General features: G+C 43.1%; 1 protein-coding gene across 1 annotated transcript in view; it reads left to right on the forward strand.

The window, feature by feature from the left end:
- The first annotated feature begins 779 nt into the window (after positions 1-779).
- GUCY2F (guanylate cyclase 2F, retinal) overlaps positions 780-16766 on the forward strand; it is a 110945-nt gene continuing 94958 nt past the window's right edge. Inside the window, exons 1-2 of the mRNA XM_040999789.1 lie at positions 780-997; positions 8071-8885. Coding sequence (XP_040855723.1) covers positions 8156-8885 — 730 coding nt within the window. The 5' untranslated portion in view covers positions 780-997; positions 8071-8155. The remainder of the gene's footprint in view (positions 998-8070; positions 8886-16766) is intronic.

A 16766-nucleotide genomic window follows, 5' to 3' on the forward strand; every position in this document is an offset into this window, starting at 1 on the left:
ACTGCATTTCAATAAAATCCTTTCCCAAAACAAAGCAGTGATGTTTGCACAACCTCATGAATATACTGAAAACAAACACATAAAAGCCTGTAAACTATACATTTCAAAAAGATGGATTTTCTGCTGTGTGGGTGAGCTATTCTCATACCTCAGTGAAGCTAATTGAAAAATGTCTGTTGCATAGAAACCCGCATTTAATAGAAGCCAGTTTTGGTCATTAATGTCTTAGTTCTTACCCCTGGGCATCCACAACAGGGCCTTGAGTGAATGGTGCCTAGGAACTGATAAAGGGCAAAAGATAGTTCTCAAAGGATAGAGCAAATATGTGTGTGTGTGTGTGTGTGTGTGTGTGTGTGCACATATAATGGCATGGATAGGATTTTGGGTCTGTCTTGGAAAAAAAAGGTACTAAGAGAAGTCACTTAAGGAGAATAGAAGATGACCAATCCCCCACTTCGGATTTAGCAGAGTCCCAGCCTTGATCACCTTTCATAGCCTGGGATGGAACCACAGCTGATGAATATCCTGGAATTTAGAGCTGTCCTGGAAAGAAAATGCTTTGTGTTTATTAGACAAAAGGTAAAAGGAAGACCACAAAGGCACAATCTCGGGGAATGTGAGTCTGACTTTGAAAGGTGGAAGGCAGTAGTCTGTAGAGGACACATTTATCCAGAGGACTCTAATTGTCTGTTAATCTCTGGGTCAACGCATTTAGGTCAGTACTAACTCGGCTACAGGTGGGATCAATTTAAAGGATTAAAAGTGTCACTCTAAATCCTAATCGAGGTCTGGTCTGGGGATGCTAAAGAGTGATTTTGAAAAGGTTCACTATCACTTTCAGTTATTCACCCAATTAATGAAATTTATCAACAGGTTGGAGTTCTTGGCAGGATTATGAATGGGTAGAGGATGTGCAGAAATGGACACACTGGGTTGGCTCTGTCAGATTTGCATGCGCAGGCAGTGGATTGAAGATGTTTAAGCGGTGGATTGCATGGTGAGTAGTTGATGGCTCTTGTTTGTATGAATGTAATGGGGAAAAACAGCCCACTTGTGAGCTCAGCCTTTGAGATGCATTCATTTTACTGCCATATATAGAAAAAAAGGAAAAATGAAGAAAGGAAAGAAGGAAAGAAGGAAATAATAGGGGAAGGGGAAAAAGGAAAAGGAGCCTTTGAAAGACTTTGAATTAAGATTTGGGCTCCAAGGCTCTCGGCTAAGCTTTCGTTTAGTTTCCCTCATGATTCTTTTTGATTTCTTCCTGATGTTGTCTTATACAACCTGTTAACTTGATTCAGGCTGTAACTGCAAAGATCAATCATCCTGAGAAGGCCCTGTCTTGACAAGCTGGGATGAGGAACCATTTCCCTCCGAGCTATTTGTCATAGTCTTTCTTTGTACATTTTTAAAGAACAAACTTCCCACCAGATTGGGAAAGCTACCTGCCAGGAAATGATGCATCCCCGAGGCTCTAGCCACCTTCTATGTTACCGCCTGAGTCAGCTGCTCCAGAACAACTGTGGGTTCAGAGCAGTCTGTTTCAAAAATGCAGAACCTTCCAACTCTATTTTGTTTATGCCCATGTTTGCCATTAACTCCAGGGAAGCCTACAACTGTTTCTTTTTTTGAAGACAATAAGACAACTTATTTTCATAAGAGCGTTCTGTTTTTTAATTTAAATCCAAATTATCAGGTGAAGGCTAAATGCTGTTTTATTTTATTTTATTTTATTTTATTTTATTTTATTTAGAGCAAAGGTTTTCGAATTTAGGAAAGGGCAGGCATTGTGCTTAGAAGACCTGGATTCTAACATTTCAAATGCCAGCCTGCCACCTGTAATAGATCACTGTGACCTGAGCAGCACAGGTCCCATCAGTTTTCTATCTCTAAAATGGTCAATCTCCTTTTGCCTATCTGCTACTGATGGATGAAATTGAATTTACAACACTAGAGTTTCTTGATGTGAATGTCTGCCCACCTGTATTAAAAATAAACACTATGGTTAGGGAGTTGTAGGGACATGCTAGCATCCATTTACATATCAGTACAAATTATTTAACTTGTTTTTCTCCCAATTGACCGGAGAGGAGAGGACTGGGCTAGAAGTTTGAAGATCAAGCTTACATACTGGCTGATTTTACAACAGAACAAAACAAAACAACCCAAGAGCACCCCGCCAGGTTTTAAATAAGGTCTTAAGTGAGCATTGCTGCACTCTCCATTTAAATGCAAGTGATTGCTTTTCTTGATGAGATTTCTTGGCCAGGACTCTATCCTCTTTCACTTCGTTTGTGATTCTAGTCATAGCACAATACTGAAAAAATAACCGCTCGGCCAAAGCTGTCTCTAGAACTGCATGGGAGATGAGGCATCAATGACATCACAGTTACTTGAAAGAGGATTATAGACCCAAGTAAAAATCATGAAGAACTTGAATCTCTGAGACACAAGTCAGTACAAACCACTTGGGGCAATCCATTTCTCACAGGAAGTTAATTAGTGCAGCAAGAGTTAGAGAGTGTTGAATAAACTCCAAGAGCAGTTTAGCACTACAGATTTTGAGAAGTAGCGGTCTTTCAATAGTACAGAATACCAGGATCAATATATGTTGGACAAGAAAGGGTCTCGCAGAACCTGTATTCGTGCTGCGGGGGAAGCACAAGAGAGCCCCGAGGCAGGGAATGATGTGTCCAGCGGTGATTCAGTAATGGAAGGGGGTCTGGAACACGGGCCTTCTGATTCCCAATGCAGTGCTCTTTGTGAACAGCAAGCAAGAATTAGCGTTTGTTGAAAAACCATTGTATGCTTAGCCTCCTAATTTATTTAAGCCCTTATCTCAAAAAGATGACATTAGATTTACCCTCATTTTGCAGACAAGGAAATTGTGAATCAGAGCTAATAGGCTACAGGGTACACTCTTGATAGCTTCCATTCTTCAAACTAGGATTAGCTTTATACAGAAGACAAGGTGACTGGTGGGTCCCACTTCTGCTTGTGCGGTGCTGTGCCCTGAGTCAGAGGTAAGTGAGCTTTCTCAGCACTGGGATTAAAACACTGGTGGGCAATTCCTTCTAGTTGGAGAATGAATTCCAACTTGCTCCTGTCTACTTGCTCTGTTCATCCTCCATCTTTAATTCATTAGTTCCTTCATGAGATATTAAGAAAACATTTTTTTAAATAGTGGTCATCAGTGGTCATCTGACCTCCATTTGAATAGCATAGCATATATGGGCTTCTCAGTGAATTCCTAGGTTACTGGCCTTCTAGCACAGTGCTTAATCAACAGTGATGCAAAACCCTTTTACCATTGTATTTCTCAGGCAAATTACTTTCCCTTTTCTGAATCCCAGTTTCATTCTCTGTGAGTAATGGTCATAACACTCACCTCAAAAGAATCTTACTGAGTTTTTAAAAGTGCATTAAAAAAAACGGAATAATACATGTGAAGCGTGCAGCTGAGTGTTTGGCACATCACTGGAACCTCGAAAAATCTCAGCCTGTATTTCCAAGTGCTCAATTCTAGCTCAGATGTAAAGGTTTGTGAAAGAACCCATCACAGTGGTTCGTAAGGGGGAGAACAGGTAGTTGATTGTCTTCTGTCTTAAACGCCTTTTATGTTGTTACTGCAAAAATACCTGCGGCTGGGAACTTGATAAAGGAGGGGGGTTTATGTAGTTCATGATTCTAGATGCATGGAAAGTCAAGATCCGGTGGCTGCATCTGGCAAGAACCTCATGCTGCACCATATGGGATGGCAGCTAACATCACATGGTAAGAGGGTGTGGAACAGCAGTGAGCTGGCACAGAGGGAAGAGAGATCTCGTGGTGAGAGAGGAGAGCTGCTAGGATAGCTTTATAATATCCTGTTCTCTTGAAAACGAATGCATTTCTGTGAGAATGACTCTCACAAAAATCTCATTAATCCATCTAAAAGACCTAATCATATCTTAAAGTTCCCACTGCCTCTCAATATTTTTATGTACTGAGGGGGCACATATCAGCATGAATTTTTATAGAAACCACTCCCAAGCCATAGCACCTTACAGTATTGGTTTCTGGTATTAGGGGTCTACTTCCATGTTGGTTGCCTTCCATATCATGTACTTCTTAAAAAAATAAGATGCATTTACTTGTTTGAAAACCATAGTCATGGGCCCGGCGCGGTGGCGCAGTGGTTAAGGTCCTTGCCTTGTACGCCCGGGATCCCATATGGGCACCGGTTCTAATCCCGGCAGCCTTGCTTCCCATCCAGCTCCCTGCCTGTGGCCCGGGAAAGCAGTCGAGGACGGCCCAAAGCTTTGGGACCCTGCACCTGCGTGGGAGACCCAGAAGAGGAAGTTCCTGTCTCCTGGCTTCGGGTCGGCATAGCACCGGCTGTTGCGGTTTCTTGAAGACTGAATCATTGGATGGAAGATCTTCCTCTCTGTCTCTCCTCTGTATATCTGCCTTTCCAATAAAAAAAAAAAAAAGAAAAAAAGAAAACCATAGTCATATACAGGGGGGAGAAAGAAAGGAGGGGAGAAGGGGGAGAGGAGAGGAGAGGAGAGGAGAGGAGAGGAGAGGAGAGGAGAGGAGAGGAGAGGAGAGAAGAGGAGAGACAGAGAGAGAGAAGAGGAGAAAAGAGGAGATCTTCATTCCCTGAATAGCCACAATGGCTGGTCTGGCGTTATGAGGAAAGAGCCTCTTCTGTGTCTCCCACAGGGGTCCAGGGGTCCAAGTTCTAGGGCCATCCTCTGTTGCTCTCTCAGGCGTATTAGCCAGGAACTGGATTGCAAATGGAACAGCTGGGACATGAATTAATACCCATTTGTAATGCTGTCACTGCATGTGGCAGCTTTACCTGCAGTGCTACAACATCGACCCCAATTCTGCTTACTTCTAGTGGTAAAAACAGTGAGATCCTATCAGGGCAGAGATAAATATGGTTCAATATTCTTGACACAATGCAGATCAGAAATAGGGATTCCTTCTGTGCAACTCCAGAGAAGGAATTACTCCTGAAGTGTCCTAACTCCCAAATGCTGCCATGATAGAAGGAAAGGGAAGGTGAGGAGAGAAACATTTGACTTTTAACCAGTGCTCAGTCTATGGTGTTGGACTGGGAACTCTTTGAAGGCAAATTTACAACTCACCCTCCACGCATCAACATCTCATCCTCATATCTTCAGCATTAGTGTTTGTAACTAACCTGTTTGCAGAGAGAGGCTGGATTAGATTATCTAGCAGCATCCAGAAACATATTTGAGGGTTTATGCGTATAATAAGCCCAGAACCATCTTCCAACCAGCTCCGAAGCAATATTGGAAATTTGTTTCTCCCCACACACAGCCCTGAGCCTCTGGCTCACCTTTCTGTGAGGTGTTTCTTCTCATATGCATTTCTTGACCTTCATTTGAACCAGCTTTTGTCTGTGCGCAAATGTCAGGGCATGGTGCTTTGGTGTGTTTTTGTGATCTGCCGGGGATACCCCAGGCTGGTGTCTTGAAGAGTAAAGGTTTCTCACAAACTTTGGGGTATGTCAAGAAGCTTGCTGGCACAGGCAGAACTGCTAGTAATGAATACCCACTTGTTCTTGATTGCTGCACACCAGTGCTGATTATCAGTCCAGAAAAGAATCATACCATTTTTTTCTATAGGATTAAGGCATTGCTAAGACTTTTCCTCATTACCACCTCATTTAAACAAATAATTCTTCTTATGATGTCTATTGGAGTTGTTCCTGAGAATAGGTCACTTAATGTTTTTATATTCATTACACAAACACGTATCTGATGCGTAGTATGTCTTGTGCATTTTGCTAGGTATTTGGACCTGGGGCTGGTGCAGTCGCTCAGCAAGCTCATCCTCTGCCTGTGGTGCTGGCATCCCATATGGATATTATTTTGATTCCTGGTTGCTCCACTTCTCATCCAGCTCCATCTAATAGACTCAGAATGCAGTGCAGGATGGCTTAAGTGCTTGGTCCCCAGCACTCAGGTGGAAAACCCAGAAGCTCTTGGCTCCCAGATTTGGACCAGTCAAGTTCTGGCCATTGTGGGGAATGTTGGGAGTGAATCAACAGATGGAAGATCTTTCTATCTCTCCCTCTCTGTAACTGTGACTTATTTTTAATTTGAAAGGCAGATTTTTAGATAGGAGAGACAGAGACTGGAGAGAGAGAGAGAGAGAGAACGCAATCATCTGTCTGCTGGTTCACATTCCAAATGGCCATAACGGCCAGAGCTGTGCTTATCTGAAGCCAGAAGCCAGGAGCTTCTTCCAGGTTTCGCATGTCAGTACAGGGGCCTAAGGACTTGAGCCTCATTCCAATGCTTTCCCAGGCCATTTGAAGGGAAATTGATCGGAAGTGGAGCATCTGGAACTACAACTGGTGCCCACGTTGGATGCTAGGGCTGCAAATCTAAGGATTAGCCTGTTTAGCCGCTGTTCTGACTCCAAAATAAATAAATCTTAAAAATAGATGGATTTTAAAAAGAGGACATCTGGGACTTCCCACTGGAACAGATTGTTTTCTCCGAACTCTCAATGTTGCTCACTCCTTGTGGTTGAAAGTAGGAGATCCTGTAAGTGCAGAGATAGCAAACAGTTCTGTATCTTTTCCATACAGAGGAGCAGAAACAGAGAAAGTTCACAATCAAAGTGAGACCTTTTGTAATGGTCACAAATGTGAAACACACGTGGAGAAACAGTGAACTTTAGCTGTAGCTGTCACACTTCTGCTGAGTCTAACAAAAATAGGCATCAGGAGAACCTACAAGGGTAGTAAGGGAGAAGGGAGGAGGGCATCCACGGCCGAGAAAATGACACTTTCCACATCCTTTACAGATGGTCTCACTCAAGTCTAGAAAGCAGCACTCAAAATGTATTATGACATTGAGTAAGAACAAAAGGAGATGAGGTGTTAGGGAAAGATAAGGGCTAGTTCAAGAAAACCTTTGCATGACACGTGTGTCATCTTGAAAGAGTTCTCTAGTCTGTTTACTCTGCTTGATGAATCTGCGTTCATGTTTTATTCATTGGTGGTCTCTTCGTTTGCATCCTTAGTCTGAATCCGAATCCAGTGAACACCTTTCTATCTTTAGTCTACTTTTACTTCGTGTTAGAGTTTGACACTGAACATGCTTTCTATTCTCTACATGTCATTATCCTGGAATTCCAACATGCCATTCTCTTCCACATTGTGTTGCTTTCCTGGGCTTTCCAGCTTGATCCCTATCACTCGAGTGTGTACCCTGCTGTCAGAGTGATACTTGAATTGGAAATCTGAGAATGTCATTTCTTTGCATCCTACCTCTGTCTGCAGGAATAAATCCATTCATGGTTCACACCATGAACTTTAAATGTCACCTCTACGCATGGGTTTCAAAAATAATTTTTGCACAGATTTAAGCATCTTTTAATTAAATTTTCTATGAGTGTTTTGAAGCTCCCATGTATTGCCCTTGCCTCTTTCTGCATATTACTCCTTCTTGGAAGGCTCTCAGCACCAAATCCCTTTGTGACTCCATTCACTTGGCGGTTTTTGATGTTAAACTCAGAGAGATCTGCTTCCTTGGGACACCTCAATCATATAGCTTTTTTCTCTACATTACCATTATGTGTTAACACCTTCTCTACCACAATCTGTTAACTAACACTTGTCTCTCCAAGAGAGTAGTATGGAAGAGAAAAACAGCATATTAGGAACTATAAAAATCATAATAAAATGACTAAAACAGTGCTAATGACATGGCAGGCCTTTTCTTATCCCACCTAATCTTCGTGACACTGTGAAGTGGGAAGTGGTAGCTGATGTTTAATCAACTGGACTTGCCAATGGACTGAATGTGAGGGCAGAAACAAGGAGGAACTTCAGCGATTGCCTGACTTGTGGGTGAAGTAAGCGATTGAACAGTGGGCAGAAGAGTTGTTTACTTAAACAAGGAGTAAGCAGTTTTAGTCAAAAATAAATAAATAACTAAATAAATATTCAGCTTAGAGCACACCATTTCTATGCCATTCTTCCATAACTGATGTTTTTAGAAGCTTCAGAAATAATGTAAGTAACAAACCTTTTCCTCTGATTGACAGACATTTGGAAACCTTCCTGTGCATCTCAGAGGGGCAGAATAACGCTGCAGGAACTCATCGTTGGCTTACTGGAATCAGGAGGGCTATGTTCCTGGGATCCTGGCCTTTGTCTCACCTTATGTGCTGCCTTGTGGCTCCCAACAGACTGCCAGGACACCATGGTCTTGCATCCTCCAAGCTCCTGTGGTGCCTGTTCCTCTTGGCACTCTTGTCCCTCCTGCAGCAGGTGGGGTCCCTGCCCTACAAAATAGGAGTGCTGGGCCCTTGGACTTGTGATCCATTATTCTCAAAGGCGCTGCCTCAGGTTGCTGCTCAGTTAGCAATTGATCGAATCAACCAGAACTCATCACTTGATCTGGTTCACACTTTTGAATACGTGATTCTCAACGAAGACTGCCAGGCTTCGAGGGCCCTCTCCAGTCTTATTTCCCACCACCAGATGGCCTCAGGATTTATTGGACCTGCCAACCCTGGGTACTGTGAGGCAGCTGCGCTCCTGGGCACCAGCTGGAACAAAGGGATTTTCTCTTGGGCTTGTGTGAATTATGAATTAAACAAGAAGGAGAGTTACACAACATTTTCTCGGACACTCCCTTCTCCCATCCGGGTACTTGTAACTGTCATGAAATATTTCCAGTGGGCTCATGCTGGAGTCATTTCTTCAGATGAAGACATCTGGGTGCACACAGCCAACCAAGTCGCAAGTGCTCTTCAGAGCCATGGCCTGCCTGTAGGGGTCGTCCTGACCACAGGAGAAGACAGCCAGAGCATGGGTAACATTCTCCAAGGGATTCGCCAGGCCGACCGAATTCGCAGTGAGTACTTTCTCTGGGCTGGGGTGCAACGGCGGCTTCGATGAAAGATATTACCATCTCCAAAAGGCTTCCTACCCTCACGTCCTGATTAGTTCTTTCTGCCTTTGTGCTCCTTCAGTCCCACTCAGGCCCCACGGCCATCATGCTTTAACAGTGCCTATCTTGCGGACATGAACAAAAGTACAACCATTTCTGAAATTCAGAGGCCCCTGGGGTGGCAGTACCTGGTTTGAGTACCTATGCAGACAAGAATGGCTTGAAGAACCCTGCAGGGGTTTGTCTGCTCTTAGGAGCTAGGTGCTTTCGGACCAGCCCCTAGAGATGGTGTGCATGGTTTCACTTTGTTCCAGGAGAGATGTGCCCTTGACTTCTTCCAGGGCACTCTTCTTCATGTGTCAGCACATCTCACTTAGAATCTGTCTTCTCTGGACTTCCAAATGCTGTCCCTCACAAGGCAGGGATTTCTTTCCCCGCCATTGCAGAACACAGCTAGCTGCTATGGAGGACACCTAGATGATAAACAAAAGCATATTGATAGGGTAAAAACAGTACTTACTGTGTATTAACCCGTGTCATCCTTGATACAACCAGGAGGCAGGCCTCCATTTTCCTGTGTCCCCTTCTACTGGTAATTTTTATGCTCAAAGATGATTTTTTTTGCAGAGCTGATAGACAAAGTGTGAAGGAAAGCACTTAGCTCTCTGGAGCTACCATCAGCAAGCGCCTCCTGGCCTCTTTCAGTCAGATCCATTTTACTAACACTGTGGCCTCTGTAACATCTGGTTTTGATTTTTCAAAATACTTATTTATTTTTGGGCCTGGCATGAAGGCGCAGTGGCTAAGTCCTCCCCCTGCATGCTTGGGCCCGGGATCTCATATGGGTGCCAGTTTGTGTCCCAGCAGCCCTACTTCCCCATGTAGCTCCCTGCTTGTGTCCTGGGAAAGCAGTCGAGGATGGCCCAACACCTTAGGACCCTGCACCCATGTAGGAGACCTGGAAGAAGCTCCTGACTCCTGGCTTCATATCGGCTCAGCTTTGGCTGTTGGGGCCAGTCGTGGAGTGAACAAGTGGATGAAAGTTCTTTCTCTCTGTCTCTCCTTCACTCTGTAAGTCTGATTTTCCAATAAAAATAGGAGGGAGAGAGAGAATCTTTCATTCACTTTTTTACGCCCCAAATGGTCACAGCAACTGGAGCTGACTTAATCTGAATCCAGGAGCCAGGAACTTTTCCATGTCCACAACATGGGTGCAGGGGACCAAAGGCTTGAGCCATCCTCAGCTGCTTTCCCAGGTCATCACCAGGGAACTGGGTTGGAAGTGGAGCAGCTGGAACGGGAGCTGGCACCCATATGGGATGTCAGTTCTGCAGGTGGAGGATTTAGCCTGTTGAGCCAGTATGCTAGCCCCATTCCATTTTTTTTTTTAAGCTCCACTTTATCTTTCTCTGAAAGTGTCAGTGATTTGTGGAACCACTATTCGTTTCCCTATTGTAGCCACTCCATCACATTAAGACCAATAGCTCAAACTACTCATCAGGCTGATTACTTCAAGGATTAGTACTGGTCCCAGTCATTTCCTTAACATAACAATTTGCTTGTTAGAGAATGACCCAGCTTAGACCTGGTCTGTAACCAGAAGCCCAGCTCAAGTTTCAAGTGTCTCCAATATTGGCCCTTAATTATGATCATTATGGGAGGATAAGGGCAGGAGGTTTTAGTTTCAGGAACTACAAGGGTCTGTCTGTAGCTCCAGTCTGCAAGATCCTGCAATGCTAAGCAATCAGAGTGACTTGAATTACTTCGTAATAGAGCTCCATACTTTTAAAAGCAGAGTACAGAATTGTTCTTAAAGATATCTCCATTTCCAGATGTGAAAATGCCAGATGCAGGTGAACATTTTTCGGATCATAACCTTATACTATGTTAGCAAGCTTCATGAAGCCTGGTGCCTCCTGCAAATTTACATTCCATGAAAGTTTCAAATCCCATTCATTCCAAGGAGTATACTTGGGAATGGCATTTTGGCCTCTAACATGAAATGTTCAATAAATCCAGGTCCTGAAAGCCTTTGGGGGTTGTCAGACCGAGAAGAATTAGGATTAGGAGTCAGATGAGGCATTCTGGGATCTAAGTGACATGAGTCAGAATATGGTGCAGGTAGGGGCAAGAAAAAAAATATTGATTGGGCTGTGATCTGAGCATGGCTCAGTGTGTACCAGGCAAAGTGGTATGTGGTACCCAGGACTGATACAGCCAAGTGTGGAATCTGAGGGTGCCTTGCCTGGTGAGTGAAGTGTGGCAGCAGCGGCTGTGGAAGGGGAATGAGTATCAAAGTAAGGTAAGCCTTGTCCTTGTTGTCTACTTGCTATCCGTTGGGAACAATGATGTGCCTAGGGCAAGCAGCAGAAGCAAGGTCTAGGGAATGAGTAAAAGTAAGTAGAGGGGCTGGCATTGGGGCAGAGCTGGAAAAATCACTGTAGCAGTGGCCTCCCATATGGTCATCATTTGGTGCCCTAGCAGCTTCACTTTCCATCCAGTTCCCTCCTAGTTGCCTGGGTAAAATGATGTAAGATGGTCCAAGTATTTGGGCTCCTGCCATCCATGTGGGAGGCTCAGATAAAGCTCCTGGCATCTGGCTTCAGTCTGACCCCGCTCTGGTCATTGTGGCCATCTGGTTAGTAACTCAGCAGGTGGAAAAATTTCTCTGTCTCTCCCCTCTGTCTGAAAAGGTGATTTTTAAAATAAATAAATAAATAAATAAATAAATAAATAAATAAATGTAAGCAGGGTGTCAGGGCTATAGCCAAGTGATGTAGGATTCAGGAAAAATCTCCAGTTCCATTAAATAATTGAAGATAGGATAAGAAACTGAGCTAGAAGTCAATGACTATGAATTTGGTAAGCACAGCACCGAGAAAGTTTGCAAACCACCAGGCACTAAACACAGATGATCATACTTCTAGTTCCTCCCAGCTGGTGGGAGTAAGGTGTTAGCCAAATATCTCTGGCTGCTATGTATGTTGACTAAGAAAAACTAACAATGTGCTGTGCTTTTTGTGACTTCAGCTGAGAAGGACTATTGAATGTAGGTCCTGATCTCTTTCCTATTTTGCAGAGTATAAGAATATATCTTAGCACTATGGACTTCAAGCAAATCCTCAGGGAAGGGCTCTTCATCATGTGCAAAATACAGTGCAAAGGGACTCTTTCCATTGTTGAGGCCTTGCAACGTTTGGAAGTAATAGAAAAAGCTGAAAAATTTGTTTGAGCTGATCTGTTCATAGCATCATTGATGGTATTCCCAGGTGCCAGTAACAGTGCTGATGGCTGTGGAAGGGAGTCAAGAGGTGCTGGCTGGCTTGTCACTTCCATGTGCTATACATTAATGTTTCAGATGAGAAAATCTCACTAGCACCTTAGTGGAGTGAGAAGGATCTTTCTTAGGAAGAGGTCTAATTGTCCTTACATAATACCAAGGAAATGAGAGATTTAGTAGTAAGGGCAATGATAACAACAATACTAATACTAATACTAATACTAATAATACTAACAATAATAAAAATAATGGCAGCTATGGGCCCTTGGGAGGGTAAACATCAGAGATATTGTTAGATGCTGCCAGAGACAATAAAAGCAATCAGAATTCGACATTGCATTCTAGAGCTTACAAGGCATTTGCATGTAGTTTATCTTGTTTGACCCTTGAGATTACTCAAGAGATGGGTATGGTCTTCTAAGGTTTGCAACAGCTATGAGTTTCCCAGTAACCAGCAGGTAACTGTGGTCATTACTGATACCAAAGGGTGTGGCAAATAGCCGCAGCACGGAAGATCCAGTCTCTCCCAGACTCTCAACTCATTTTCCTTTAACTATGGGATAAACAACTAATTATCTTCATCATAAGCAAAGTTGAATGGGAGAGATACTAAAGAAAGACAAAGCCACTGTGGCTGCTGTGTGTGGTTGTGTAGCCTATACCCTCCACAAAACAATTTAACTGAATGGATGTGATGTCCAAAGTTCCCTCTGCTTTCTACTCTTCAACCACGAACTTTGTTGCAGGTTTTTGTTCAGTGGCACAGAGAAACATCCACTCAGCAAGCAGACCACTAGTGGGATTACAGTTACCCAAAAGGGGAGGCTAACAGATTACCTACAGTTTTCTGATTATTTTTCAAATGATTATTTCAAGCCTTCCTGTCTATTCCTTACCTCTTTGCCTATCAGTCATCCTTGTGCTTGACTGAGTGTAAAATCCTTTGAATTTAAGCTTACCAGGATGTTGGGCCATTTTAGGTTGTCATTTTAAACTGGAAACACTTCGTTAGAATATGATGATGATGAGCAAATACGATGTAGTCAGGGTGGCCTTCCTTGCAAAATTAGATCCTTGTTCCTGTCTTATTATCAGAGTCTTGGTTAGTTTCCTCCCATCTACAGAAGATTTTTTTTGTACATAAAAATAATAACAATAGTAAAATAGCTAATATATATTGGCAACTTATTATGTGCTAGTCATTGTTAAGAGTTTCTTATGGGCAATTTCATTCAATTCTTTCAATAACTTGATAAAATGAGGCCAAAGATTATTTACGCACTTTATGGATGAGACATTTGAGGCTAAAAAGAATGAAATAACTCACCTATTATCACAGAGCTTGTGAATGGAAATGTAGGATATTTGTGCAGTTATTCCAAAGCAATGGCCCTCAAATTTATGTGTGTACTCGCATTTCCTGGATGGCTTGTTGAATCAGAGTCCTTTCCCTCAGAATGTCTGATTCAAGAAAGCTAGGGTGGGTCCTCAGAATTTTCATTTTTAAAAAAAGATTTTTCAAAAATTTTATTTGAAAGACGGAGTTATAGAGAGCAGGAGAGATAGGAAGAAATCTCCTATCAGCTGGTTCACTTCCCGAATGGCCACAATAGTTGGGGCTACACTGGTCAGAAGCCAGGAGCCAGGAGCTTCTTCTGGGTCTTCCACATGGGTGTAGGGGCCCAAGGCTTTGGGCCATTCCCCACTGCTTTCCCAGGCCACAAGCAGGGAGTTAAATGGGAACTAAAGCAGCTGGGATGCTTATCAGCACCTAGGACACTAACTGGTGTCCGTATGGGATCCTGGGCACCAGAGGTGGAGGTTTAACTTGCTGTGCCATGGTGCCAGCCTCAAAATTTGCATTTTTAGCAAGTTCCCAGGTGATACCAAAGCATATTTTGAGAACCAGCATTTGGGGCTGACTGTGGCACAGTGGATAAAGCTGCCACCTGTGATGCTGCCATCCCATATGAGCACACATTCAAGTCCTGACTGTTCCATTTTTCAACTGGCTCCCTGCTAGTAAGCCTGGAAAAGCAGTGGAAGGTGGTGCAAGTATTTGGGCCCCCGCCACCTACGTGGGAGACCTGGATGAAGCTCCTGGCTCCTGGCTTCTGTAGCCCTTGTTGCCATCTGAGAAGTCACTCAGTGGAAAAAAGAGTTTTCTCTCTCTCTCCCTCTCACTATCTCTCTGTGTATGCATGCCCTTTTCCCCTGTAATTCTTCCTTTCAAATAAATACATCTTGAAGAAAAAAAATGGTAATTCTTCTGTGGGAGGATTACTGTTCATTCTGCTGACCACTGTCCTCTAGAGCTATGCTCCCAGAGCACACTCACTTGAGATCTTGTGTTCTGCATTTGGCATACAATTCAGCCCTTCTGTTGGTTTTTATAACTTTTTGGTACACTGTTGAAATTCTTTTTAAGTACCAAGGTATCAACTGTCAACCCTGTTTTCCTATAGTAATAAACACAGTGATACTGACAAAATTATCACAGAGTGCCTTAGTGTTGAAAGGAAATTTGGTGTGGGATTTAGTATAGATAAATGCAAGTAAATGTAATTGGTTAAAGAAAACCTTGCTTTCTAATGAAAGTGTCCGTTATTAGTAATGATCAAATTTATTGAAAATCTAGCACTAGGGGCCATTTCTAAACATTTATGATTCCTATATTTAAAAGGCCCCATCTGTAAATAGTATGTTAAGAAAGCTGTTGAGAAATATTGCAAAGCTGTTGAGAAATATTGCAAAGCTGTCTCAAGAAAGGTAGCAATGTCAAGGCAATAAATGCATTTATAATACCAGTCTAATTGGATATGAAAAAACAAACCTTGAGTGGATGCTGATGATGTCATTTAATACGACATATATGCCTATTATTATTTTGAACTACTTAGATGATTCTAATGCCCTCGGTAGTTAAGTGAGTGTTAGCCTTACAACTTCAAGCAGAAAAAGTGTGATTTTAAAATTTATTTATTTTTATTTGAAAGCTAGATCTACAGAGAGAAAGAGAGAGAGAAAGAGCTTCCATCCACTGGTTCACCCCCCAAGTGACCACAACTGCTGACCCAGAGCAAGGAGCCAGGAGCTTCCTGTGGGTCTCCCACATTGGTACAGGGTCCCAAGGTTTTGGACCATCCTCTAATACCTTCATAGGCCACAGCAGGGAACTGGAAGGGAAGTGAAGCAGCTGGGATACAAACTGATGCCTAAATAGGATCATGGTGCCCGCAAGATGCAGACTTCAGCCACTAGGCCACTGCACCGGCCCCAAAGTATGAAGATTTTTTTAAGCTGGTACAGACAACCATATATCACCCAGTACAGTATTCTTTTAAAATTTTTCCATCTGCTGGTTTACTCCCCAAGTGGCTGCTACAGCAGGAGCTGAGTCAATCCGAAGTCAGGAGCCAAGGAGCCTCTTCGGGGTTTCCCACATGGGTGCAGGGTCCTTGACTGCTTTCTCAGGTCACAGGCAAGGATTCCGGCACATGTGAAGCAAGAACTTCAGCCACTAGTTTATCACGGCATGCCCACAGTGTTCTTAAAGTATATTTTGAAGGCATATTGCTTTGAAAAAGATTTGGGGGTAGGGATTGTAAAACATACACATTGTAACATGCACATTCTAGAATTCTAGAAGCTTCAGGTTTTTTTTTCCTTTTTTTTTTTTTGAAGACTTATTTATTGATTTTGAATGCAGAGTCAGAGAGAAAAAGAACGAGAGAAAAGGAGAGAGGGAGAGAAACTCGAGAGAGAGAGAGAGAAAGGACCTTACATATGGTGACTCATTCCCTAAATGGTTTCAACTGCTGGGGTTGGGCTGGCTAGGCCAAGAACCGGATGTCACCTGGGTCTCCTATGTGAGTACCGGGGCCGAAGTGCTTGGACAATGTTACTCTGCTTTCACAGGTGCATTAACAAGGGCCTGGATTGGAAGCAGAACATCTGGGGTTTGAACTGATGATCTAATGTGGTATGCCAGCATGGTAGCAGACAGTGAGTGGAATAGCCTACTCTGTTGCAGTGCAGGCCTCGTCCTTCTCTAATGCAGCCATTTTATAGACTGTGTGACAGGAAACAAAGAGGAAGAAAGAACAAATCTGCATCTTTCATAATATGGCCACAGGAGAGTGAATTTGTATGGAATGCTTGGCTTGGGATAAATCTATATGCTTCCCTCCTCTTGCTTCCTGTCCCCATTCTTTCAACAATTGCTGAGATGAGATGGATCAAAATGAATGTCAGTCATAAGCAATCTTACCAAATGGTTAAAATGAAGAACAAGAAGAATAGGAGGGGCTTCCTGTGGATTGAAGACAATATTAAGGACTCACAGACGCAGGTGTGATTCCTGCTGCCTGCATCACTGGCTAGTTGAAACATTTCCATCTCACGAGGTGTATGGTTGAGTTCCAGTTCCTCAATGGAGGACTCCATAGCTGGCAATCTGTAAAAAATAATATGAAGTTTGCCTTCTGAGGAACATAGTCCTCTATGTCAAGGAAATAGTGGATAGAATATTTATGTATGGGAAGAGAAACAGAAATTGTGTGACT

This window comes from Ochotona curzoniae, unplaced genomic scaffold, assembly GCF_017591425.1.
Source record: "Ochotona curzoniae isolate NIBS_2020 unplaced genomic scaffold, NIBS_Ocur_1.0 scaffold_1852, whole genome shotgun sequence".
In the NCBI taxonomy this organism is placed as follows: Eukaryota; Metazoa; Chordata; class Mammalia; order Lagomorpha; family Ochotonidae; genus Ochotona; species Ochotona curzoniae.